The 12005-nt window shown below is 46.6% G+C and overlaps 1 protein-coding gene across 1 annotated transcript; it reads left to right on the top strand.

The window, feature by feature from the left end:
• The first annotated feature begins 2805 nt into the window (after positions 1 to 2805).
• On the top strand, positions 2806 to 3609 carry LOC123066163 (cysteine proteinase inhibitor 4). The gene has a single exon (XM_044489308.1). The coding sequence runs from the start codon at positions 2930 to 2932 to the stop codon at positions 3389 to 3391; it is 462 nt and encodes a 153-aa protein (XP_044345243.1). The 5' UTR covers positions 2806 to 2929; the 3' UTR covers positions 3392 to 3609.
• The last annotated feature ends 8396 nt before the right edge of the window (positions 3610 to 12005 follow it).

Here is a 12005-nt window from a genome sequence, read left to right on the forward strand (position 1 = left end):
ACCGCTTGGGAGCATATAACCGACTTGACCAGAGCCGTGCGGCCAATAGTCGTGATGTTTTGGCCCTCCCAAGTAACCAGTTTGCCAGCCGCCTTATCCTCGAGATATTGGAAATCCACCTTCTTAAGTTGTCATACCGAGAGTGGCAGGCCTAAGTATTTCACCGGGAAGGTTGCCCGGGTAGCTGGCATATTTCCAAGTATGTGTCCAAGGTTGAGGTTGTTGCACCGAATTGGCACCGCCGAGCTTTTCTGAAAGTTGGTACAGAGCCCCGTAACCTCACCAAAGCCTCGCAAGATCGATGTGAGGTTATCAATATCCTGCTTGATAGGATCCATAAATACCGCCGCCTCATCCGCATATAAGGAGGTTCGCACCGTGGCCCCACGCCCACGAATCTTATGAAGAAGGCCTTTTCGTGTTGCCAAGTCAAGGATTTTATGAAGTGGATCAATCGCAATGACAAATAGGAGGGGGGAGATCGGACCCCCTGCCGAAATCCGTGACCATGCTTGATCGGTGGGCCGGGCAACCCATTGAGAAGGATGCGAGATGAAGATGTCGAAAGAAGGGCAGCAATCCAGAGAGAGGATTTTCTACCATGCACGGGAGGTCCCGTGCATGCATCCATCACATTCTTTATTATTGTGTGGGACCGCTTCTATAGTGTTTTTTCTCACCCAACATGGTACATTCACATGCTGTTATGTACTGACTAAGTTTCATTCAGATAAAGCGATGCCTAATGCATGTCGAAATAAAAGTTTGATTTACATTCTGCTTGCACAATTGTGTTTTTTCTGACAAGGTCTTTAAAACAAGACCAACATTGTATACATTTTCAGAAATTAATTTTTTGACAACTAAATCACAATGCTTCAAACTTGTTCCATACAAATTTATTAATTCCATGTGAAAATTTTAATAATGCTTCATTGTGTTTCACAAAAAAAATCTAATTGTTTTACTATGGCTCCCCATGTTCTGTTGCATTTCATAATGTTACACTGTGTGCCAGTGTGTATCAAACTGATTCTTACCAATCTAAAAGTTAGTAAATATTAATAGATTTTGTTGCAACAAAACTTTGAAATTATCTAGTGTTTAAAAAAACATAGCATAGTTATGTGTACTTTTATAGTGTTTCGCCATGTTTCAGAATTTAAAATTTATTGAAATATATTCAAAAGTGGTCTCGTTTCAAAGGTCTCATCGTCAAAAACACAAATATGAAAATGGATCATAAATTGTTCTTTTGGTTCAAAAGATAAAATAGATTTAAACTTGTGAATAAAATGAAAAAAGCATTGGGATGGTGAAGCATAGATGGAACATCGTGCTTGCATGCGGTGAGAGAAAGATCTAACTAACTGCGAGCAGTATAAATGCATTGTATCGGATCTCCAAGCAAAAATCAACGGCGCATGCATGCACGGTACTTCCCGTGCATGGGAGATTAGCTTTTCTCCAGCAATTCAGGCACGAAACTTTGCGGGGAATCCCAGGCATTGAAGAAGGTCCGGGATGTAACTCCACTTGACCGAGTCAAACGCTTCTTGATGTCAAGCTTGAAAATGAGGGCCGGAGTTTTGCACTTATGTAACCTTCGCGGGAAATTTCGAACGTACATGAAATTGTCAAGAATGTTACCCCGCTTATAAATCACTTTGAGCGTTGGAGACTAGGCCATCCATGTGGGGGGCTAGCTGGAGCGAGAGGACCTTATCCGCATGTATTTGAAAAATGTACAGAAAGCAAAAAACATAAAAAAAAAATACCCAATGAAACCAGAAAACACACAGAAAAAACAAGAAGAAAAGAACCGCACGAAAACTTCTAAAATCAGTTCGAACCGGTCCATAGAAGCTTCCAAAAACCTCCTCGAGAAGCTATATAAAGCGCACGTTATAGAGGGGCCTGTTATCAAGAGCACCAGAGCCAAGACGAGCCTAGGCGTTGTTTGAATAAGCTGAACATGCAGAACCCAGTAAGCGAGACGTTGTTAGTTTACGTAGATGTTTTACGTAGGCTTACGTAGATGCAGCATTATCGCTGGTGAATAGAGCTCGTGGTCAGCTTTCGCGGCCTTGGTCTGAGCTAGCCAGGCCGAATTTCGCGACCCAGCATGACATCCATACGGCTAACTGCCTTCTTGTGTTTGACTTTTTTTCAGAGGCCGATCGACGGAGGGGGAGAAAGCGTACGGCGTACTACTGAATATGGCTCACTGCCATCTAGTACTAGTGTCAAAAAAACGTCTTACATTATCGACGGAGGGAGTATTTTTGGACGAAGGATGTACCAACCCCCAAATACCATGGCGCTGCCCACTGAACCGAGACTATCATTGGTTGGCCCAACCCCGTGCACACACGACGCAAATTGTGTGTGGCGCCAAGAATCGACCGATGGTGCGACGCAGCTCACAAGTGACACAAGTTCCAAGTTCCAACCATCCATCCCACCCTATATGCACCACGACAGAAGTCCAATTTGCGTGCGGGCCAGAGGAACCTAACCCTCGTTCACGTCACGCGCGACCCGTGCGTCTACGCGGCACCCCGCCCGCGCCCGCCAGGCCGCCACGCCCTACGTGTCTCCTCGGCTGCATGCCACCGTCTCATCCCTATCCTTCCGTCCCGCCGCGGCGCGGCTCATCTACCCGCCTCTGTATGCGTACCGGCGCACGCCATGCCGTCATGCGATGCATGGACGCCTGCCGCGCGCCGCATCCTTCCATGCCGCAGCAATGCCTTTCCGTTCCCAGCACCACCGCACCACGCCTCTATATATGCCGCCCACGGCACCGCACACAGCCACACACACGACACACCTGAGTATTCATCCTCATCAAGGAGCACAGCGTCAGTCCTAAGTAGCAGCATCAGACCACCAGTGATCTAGCTAGGACAGACACAGTCCACGTGAAATGGCTCGGGTGGTTGGTGCCTCCGGCGCTTGCGCGCTGCTCGTCGTCCTGCTCGTCGCGTGTGCCGCTTCCGCAGCGCGCACCGAGCCGGGCGCCGCGCGGCAGCTGTGGGACGACGGGAGGAAGGTGGGGGGAAGGACGGAGGTGAGGGACGTGGAGGGCGACAGGGAGGTGCAGGAGCTTGGGCGGTACTCCGTGGAGGAGCACAACCGGCGCCGGGAGGAGGGCTGCGAGGGCGGCGGCGGCGGCGTCTGCGCCCGGCTGGAGTTCGCCCGCGTGGTGTCCGCGCAGCGCCAGGTGGTCTCCGGAATCAAGTACTACCTCCGTGTCGCGGCCGCCGTGGACAACGGCGCGGGGAGCAACGGCATCAGCGATGGACGCGTGTTCGACGCCGTGGTGGTCGTCAAGCCCTGGCTCCAGTCCCGCGCGCTGGTCAGGTTCGCGCCGGCCGACTCCAACTGAGCAGCTGCACGCGCGATCGGACCAACCGCTGCGTGCTTTTTTGCGCCCCAGAGTGTGCAATGTACACTCCAATAGCGAAGTGTGAGCTAGAGTTGACCGCCAGAGTATACAGGCGGTCAAAGTTTTGTAAGGTCTCCTGGATAAAAAGTTTTGCAAGAGATGAGAGGGTCGAAATAAATAGTACAATATCGATAAGAATGTTTTGCTTCTAGTACTAACTGATGCCATGTGCTTCTAGTACAAACTTCGTACACACGATAAGATCGACAACGGGGAACTTACCGAACATTCGGAGAAAGCCCAGGCAGTGCTGAATCATTTTGTGAATCTTCTAGGAGAAGAAAACGTGGACATGACTTATTGAAAAAATAGTTTCAATAAAGTCCTAATTCGTGTCAAAAAAATTTATATAATTTCCAATCAATACACACACAATGTTTATAAATTTTATCATGCTCTCACTTATTTCTTGTAAATACAAGCATCTCTACCTTAAATCAAATTATCTGACCATTTCATCAAGGCAAATATATCAACGTCACTATTCTTGCTTCAGTCTATTAAAGGATCTCTTGAAGTTTACACACTAACTAGCATCCTCTGGATTGACAAAATTATGGGAATTCTTTTTGACATCCGTCTATTATATCTTATAATTAAAATATATAGTAATTGTTAGTTTAATTCGAACTGACTTTAAGACGAGACAATCTCATCATAGTCAATTCCTTGATCTTGTAATAAACTATTTGCAACAACCAAGCTTCATAAAACATTTTTAACTTTGTCAGTTTATAGAACCATTACTATGCGTTAGACTCTAAATCTTCTGGAGGGTTTATCAAGTTTTAAACTTGAATTATGTATATGGATACAATCTCGAATTACTTTGGTATGTAGCCAATTCTGGAGTCCGGGCCCATTAACGTTTCTTTGTGTTTTATAGGTTCATTGAACAACATATCGTCTGCACACCATGAAGGTTTACACGAGTTTGCCCAACATATATAGTTCAATTGCAAGTTCGATCAAAATCTCTATATCTCATGTAGAGGCTTCCGTATCAATCATGGTAGGAAATCATGGAACTACTTTCATTTGTTCTTTCATTTGACCCGATGACGAAGAATCTATAATCTCGTAGAGTTTCACTGTCCTCCTACTCGCTCTTTTGCAGAAAACATTTTCTTCAAAATTTACAATCAATGCTTGTCGACCCAGAGTCGAAATCTGCATTGGATGATCTATCTGATCATAAGTAATAGGCACTTGCGACAAAGTAAAGTATTTAGGCATTGCAGGCATTGCAGGAGCAACGACGTTCACTTCCCAACTGACACACTAGGATAACCCTTTGCACTCGGGGTCAGCAAAAATCAGGAGCAGACCTTACTCCATCGGATACCCATTGTGCGGTTTATCATCATCCTCTTTCCTGCTCTTGCCCTCATAAGCCACGGATTAACCAGCCATCATCCTTTTCAAGACCCTGCACTACCAAGTGGTGTGCTTTGGGTAGATGAGAATTCCTTCCTCATCTTTTGTGATATGGATGTGAAACGACTTGTCTAGAATATCAATTTCTGTGTTCGCCTTTTTCCGAGGTGTCCACTCCTTCTTGTGGTTGCCCTTACCCTTATTCTGGTTGGGTATCACAAAGCTTGGCGTTGCTGACACTGTCATTGTCATCCAACTTGCACTTGTTTTTTTATGGTTATCTCAGTTTTGGCGCAACTGATCATTATTCATGTACTCAGTAGACTCGGCACATCCCGTACCTCTCATGACTCTATCTTATTATTTGCCATTCACATAACGGTTGGCAATATCTAGCCGTCCGTTCAGGGATAAACATCTAAAAGACCGAGTTTAAAGCTCAAATCAGGATATCTGACACCTTGTTTGAAGGCATGAATCACTTGATGCTGTGTAATGTTCTCTACCGAGTTATGAAGAGTGGTCCACCTCTGATTGTACTCACCAGAGTCTCACACAGTGTCTCGTTCTGCATCCAGGTATGCATATCTAGGTATGCACTTGCGCCAGTATTCGGGACAAGCTATCTCCAGGACCGAATGGTATCAGTGGCATTTTGTGCTCGTGTGATCAGATTTTTCTCCACTCGGTTCAAACGTTCCCTCTCACCCAAAGTGTCCAATCGAGCTGCCTCTAGCAGTAAACCTACAAGCATGGATGTGTCAATCAGTGTCTGCAGTGCTTGTTTAGACTCACGCGAGCGTTGCCAGCTGCTCCCGAGTGAGAGCACCAATGCCATCGTAGGCACAATCACCATTGTCAGCATCATCCTGGTTGTGTCTTGTGCCATCACGCATCGCGACACACGGTTCGATGCTAGTCGATCTGGCCGAAGGGTATTTGCCATAAATACTTCTGCTTCGGCAGCAGGGCTACCATATCTCTTGAAATCTTCTATGATGGATACAAAAAGAAACGATTAGGTAGAATGCATCATTGCTACCTTTTTTGCCGCCGCAACATGAAGAACAGTGGGGTGGATGGGATTTGCCGGAGCGCTTCCTGCGGCAACAAACGACAAGCAACTCTACGACACAATATGGAACCGGCTCCTAGTGGTACAACATGTTGGAGTCATCAACGTGGTAGTGAGTGATGATATGAACAGGCAACAACTCGCAATTCAGCGGGGCCTCGAAAGCCACGCCGAATCATCAGCAATGAAACCGGTGTACCCGAAGAAGATGATCTTTTGAGAGAGGAAATCAACATTGGTATTTGATAACGAAACCATTTGCACCATGGATCAAAAGATGCAGGTCCCCAAGGTGGGCGCCAAGTGTCGTGGTTCTAAATCTAACAGTAAGAGAGGGAGTGTAACAATGCTTGATCTTTCAAGATGTAGATGGGTGACACAAGAAGTATACAGGTTCATGCCCCTTGACGGTGGAGATAACAACCCTAATTATGTCTCATGGGGAGGTGTTCTTGCGTACAGATTTGAGAATACAAGGGTGTCGAACGTGTAACTGGCCACCAATGGTAGGCTTATATATATTGTGCTATACGAAGAGGCCATTATCTAGCTACGTTACATGTGTGTTAATGAGTAATAGTCTGTGTCCACTACTGAAGGAAATGGCCATCCATTATCAACAATGATGACAACCAGTAATGACAGGCATTAGTGCATAGCTAGTGTTGCGCTTCTCTAACACTTCCATCAACACCCTAGCTATTGGCATTCTGAGTGAACCAAGTGAAGTCTCACCCTTAGAGGTGCAAACCGAGTGACCATCATCCAACTAATGAAATTCCTCCTATGGGTTCCCACATCGAATGATTAAACCCCTTTATCACTATCATTGAAATGGGTTGCAAATGACAACGGGCTTGGGCCTCCATGAGCCTCATTTGGGCTCTATATTGACATGGGCCTAACCGGTGGGGGGTAATATCGACATCTAGCACATGACAATACACTACTTGCAAAATACTACTGTTGCATTACTCGCCGCTTGGACCATCTCTCTTCGCAAGGGTCGAAGGGTCGCGTGCCCGCTTAGGCCAACTCTAACTGATCCCCTTTAAAATAGAGGAGGATCAAGCCAAGCAAAGCTTAGTGGAGTATATTTACTCCACTAACTTTTGGTCGAACCTAATCGATCCCCTAAATATAACAGAGTAAAATTTATTTTTCTAAACTTACGCAATTCTGGTATACATTGCAACTACATATTAGCACGCATATAGAAACAAAACATAAGTACGAATGTTCAAGCAAATATGAATATAGTTTACAAATCGGATTCAAAGTTTACAAACTGAATTATTCAAATTTAAACACATTGAATGGTCCAAATGTAGCAAATAACATGTGAAAGAACTACCAGGAAGCGCTATGAAGTTGCCAGTGATGCTCAATAAGATCTTCTTGTAGTTGAGTATGAACTTGTTGGTTCTCGATCCTATGATGCTCTTCAAGGAATGCCATGATCCTATTTGGATCATACTCTTGGTCAACTGGAGTCCCATTTGTGATGTACTGAAAGTTCTCAGGCATATCCATCTCTTCTTCAATGTTCATGTTTTTTAGCAATATTCAATGATCATGTTAAGCAATATGATGCAGCAAGTCATGGTCTGCCACAGAACCTTGGAGCTCCAGTACTTGGCAGGGCCACGAACAATTGCGAAGCGCTTTTGAAGCACAATGAGGGCTCTCTCCACATTTTTCCTAGTAGCTTCTTGACATTGGGCAAAGTGAATATTTTTGTTACCTTTTGGATGCGAAATTGTTTTGACTAATGTGGCCCATGGTGGATAGATACTATCCGCAAGGTAGTAACTGATCGAGTAGTTGTGCCCATTGACTGAGTAGTTGCAAGTAGGAGCATCTCCTGTAATAAGCCTAGAAAATAGTGCTGATCTCGACAGCACATTCAACTTAGTGTGAGAGCCATGTAAACAAAAGATTGAATGCCATATCCAAAATTTCTTCATTGCAACTGCCTCAAGAATGATCGTTAGATTGGTGCAGTGGCCTTTGTACTGAACCTTCCACCTTACAGGACAATTCTTCCATGTCCAGTGCATACAGTCAAGTGATCCAAGCATCCCTGGCCATCCTCTTGCTTCACTCTCTGTCATTAGCATCTGGGTGTCTTCCTCGTCGGGTGCTCTCAAGTACTCCGGGCCAAAAACAATGATATCTACTTTAGTGAACCTTCGAATGGCCTCCAAAATTGTGTATTCACCAATGCGGACATGGTCGTTAATTGCATCGGCCGAACACCCACATGCCAAGACTTTAACAGCCGCACTGCACTTCATCAGAGGGCTTGCACTTATCTCTCCACTTGCATTCCTTTGGAGCTTGAACCAGTCATCATACTTCTCAACGTATTTTGCAAATGGTCGGAAAAAGACTTGTGTGCATCCGAAAGCGCCGGTGAAAGTACTTCTCCAGATAGGTTGGATTTCGAGCAGTCTCTCATGATCTTGGCATGGCCCTCTGCTCTATCACGGTTGATGTGTATGCGGCCAAACTGTGATCCTCTCCAAGGCCGCTGAATATCATCATTGAAAATCATGCCTAAAATGGTTTCAAAGTCTTCCTCTCCTTCTTTCTCTTCGTTTGATGACAATTCCTTGAAAACTATCTGCCTCAACCTCTTCATCTACAATTCAAACGGCTCGGTTCAAAAAGAAACGAATGAAAAAACTCACCTAGGCAAACCGACGAACACTTGCGGTACGGTGGTGGTGCACCAAGCAGCTACCGTCGTTTCAGCCAAACGGGCAGGCGGCAAAGCGTGGGTGTGGCCTGCAGCTATGTGCAAGCAAAGTCAGATGCGGTGGCCGCCAAAGAGGAAGAAGATAAGAAGTAATCCAATGGATCGGATATGGCAACGGCAGCAGCGTTTCACCTTGATTCCTACAACGACGACAGGGACCAAACGGGCTTGACGTTGGGCAGAAGGGCGTCGAGGGCCAGGGGAGGCAACGAGGTAGCGGCGGGGCCGACGGGCGGTCGCCGGTGAAGAGGTAGTGGCGGGGGGAAGGGTAAGACAAGAGAGAGGCTCAGCTTTTCCTCCGAGCAGTAGCTGCGAGGTAAATTTTGACACGGGATAAACGCCGAATGATAAATTGTCTTCTTCTATTCGGTTTAGGGATCGGCTAGGTACCGGTTAGAGGAGTAAAACCGAATATATTCTCTCAAACGCGGGATATGCTCTAATTAGGGCGCACAGGAGTATCGACATGTCGATTGTAGAAAGTCCGTGCAATGCAGATGCGATGACCTTGGTTCAAAATAATGAGGATGCACCATAGAGGCAAGGGCAGGGCTATACCTGGCTTGTTGTGAGCTGAAAGGTCTTAAAATCCCTCTTTCGCAACATAACATGTCAGATTTCATTGCTTGGAGTTATACAAAAAATGGTATGTTCTCGGTACGGTCTGCTTATTCCCTGGAGTGGAATGATCAGTACGGTAGTAAACTAAAACACTCTAACGGGATGGGGCGAACTACACCTAACCCTATTTGGTGTTAGATATGGAAATTATCCTGCTCGGCAAAAGTCAAAATTTTTATATGGCGTACGTTACATGGCACTCTCCCATGCTGGGCAACACTTACTAATAGACACATGAAGGTCTCGCCCCTTTGTCCTACTTGCTCTCAGGGTGTAGAATACACGAAGCACTAAAGCAAAGGAGGTTTGGAAGAGGCTAGGAATAGATGAGATTATTGGTAGAGCTTGTGAGGTTGATCGTGTTGGAGAGGCGATACTGGAATACCTTTTAGTTCTTCTAGATCAAGATTTGCGTATTATGGGGTACCAAAATGTACGAGAAATGATAGATATTTCAGCTTGCTATCTATGGTGGGAGAGAAGGAAATTAGTGCACAAGGAAACAACTCAGAATGCAACTCACGTATCAATGGGGATCATAGCTCTCACATACAATTTTGTAAATGCATCATCTTCAAAGGCATACATGAAAAAAGGGGGTTGGCATTGTCTGTTGGGGAACGTTGCATAAAATAAAAGTTTTCCTACGTTCACCAAGATCAATCTATGAGTTCATCTAGCAACGAGAGAGAGGAGTGCATCTACATACCCTTGTAGATCGCGAGCGGAAGCGTTCAAGAGAACGGGGTTGAGGGAGTCGTACTCGTCGTGATCCAAATCACCGGAGATCCTAGCGCCGAACGGACGGCACCTCCGCGTTCAACACACGTACGGTTAGCATGCCGTCTCCTCCTTCTTGATCCAGCAAGGGGGAAGGAGAGGTTGATGAAGATCCAGCAGCACGACGGCGTGGTGGTGGATGCAGCAGGGTTCCGGCAGGGCTTCGCCAAGCGACTACGGGAGGAGAGGTGTAGCAAGGGGGGAGGGAGGCGCCAGATGTGAGGGTGCGGCTGCCCTCCCACCCCCTCTTTATATAGGGACCCCAGGGGGGCGCCGGCCCTAGGATATGGGATCTCCTAGGGGGGGCGGCGGCCAAGGGGGGAGACTTGCCCCCAAGGCAAGTGGAGGCGCCCCCTCCCCTAGGGTTCCCAACCCTAGGCGCAGAGGGGCCCCAGGGGGGGCGCACCAGCCCACCAGGGGCTGGTTCCCCTCCCACTTCAGCCCATGGGGCCCTCCGGGATGGGTGGCCCCACCCGGTGGACCCCCGGGACCCTTCCGGTGGTCCCGGTACAATACCGGTGAACCCCGAAACTTTCCTGATGGCCGAAAATCGACTTCCCATATATAATTCTTTACCTCCGAACCATTCCGGAACTCCTCGTGACGTTCAGGATCTCATCCGGGACTCCGAACAACTTTCAGTTTGCTGCATACTAATATCTTTACAACCCTAGCGTCACCGAACCTTAAGTGTGTAGACCCTACGGGTTCGGGAGATATGTAGACATGACCGAGACGGCTCTCCGGTCAATAACCAACAGCGGGATCTGGATACCCATATTGGCTCCCACATACTCCTCGATGATCTCATCGGATGAACCACGATGTCGAGGATTTAAGCAACCCCGTATACAATTCCCTTTGTCAATCGGTACGTTACTTGCCCGAGATTCGATCGTCGGTTCCCAATACCTCGTTCAATCTCGTTACCGGCAAGTCACTTTACTCGTACCGTAATGCATGATCCCGTGACCAGACACTTGGTCACTTTGAGCTCATTATGATGATGCATTACCGAGTGGGCCCAGAGATACCTCTCCGTCATACGGAGTGACAAATCCCAGTCTCGATCCGTGTCAACCCAACAGACACTTTCGGAGATACCTGTAGTGCACCTTTATAGTCACCCAGTTACGTTGTGACGTTTGGTACACCCAAAGCACTCCTACAGTATCCGGGAGTTACACGATCTCATGGTCTAAGGAAAAGATACTTGACATTGGAAAAGCTCTAGCAAACGAACTACACGATCTTTGTGCTATGCTTAGGATTGGGTCTTGTCCATCACATCATTCTCCTAATGATGTGATCCTGTTATCAATGACATCCAATGTCCATAGTCAGGAAACCATGACTATCTGTTGATCAACGAGCTAGTCAACTAGAGGCTCACTAGGGACATATTGTGGTCTATGTATTCACACGTGTATTACGATTTCCGGATAATACAATTATAGCATGAACAAAAGACAATTATCATGAACAAGGAAATATAATAATAATCCTTTTATTATTGCCTCTAGGGCATATTTCCAACAGTCTCCCACTTGCACTAGAGTCAATAATCTAGTTACATTGTGATGAATCGAACACCCATAGAGTTCTGGTGTTGATCATGTTTTGCTCGCGGAAGAGGTTTAGTCAACGGATCTGCGACATTCAGATCCGTATGTACTTTGCAAATATCTATGTCTCCATCTTGAACATTTTCACGGATGGAGTTGAAACGACGCTTGATGTGCCTGGTCTTCTTGTGAAACCTGGGCTCCTTGGCAAGGGCAATAGCTCCAGTGTTGTCACAGAAGAGAGTGATTGGCCCCGACGCATTGGGTATGACTCCTAGGTCGGTGATGAACTCCTTCATCCATATTGCTTCATGTGCTGCCTCCGAGGCTGCCATGTACTCCGCTTCACATGTAGATCCCGCCACGACGCTCTGC

The sequence above is a fragment of the Triticum aestivum genome, chromosome 3B, assembly GCF_018294505.1.
Source record: "Triticum aestivum cultivar Chinese Spring chromosome 3B, IWGSC CS RefSeq v2.1, whole genome shotgun sequence".
Lineage (NCBI taxonomy): Eukaryota > Viridiplantae > Streptophyta > Magnoliopsida > Poales > Poaceae > Triticum > Triticum aestivum.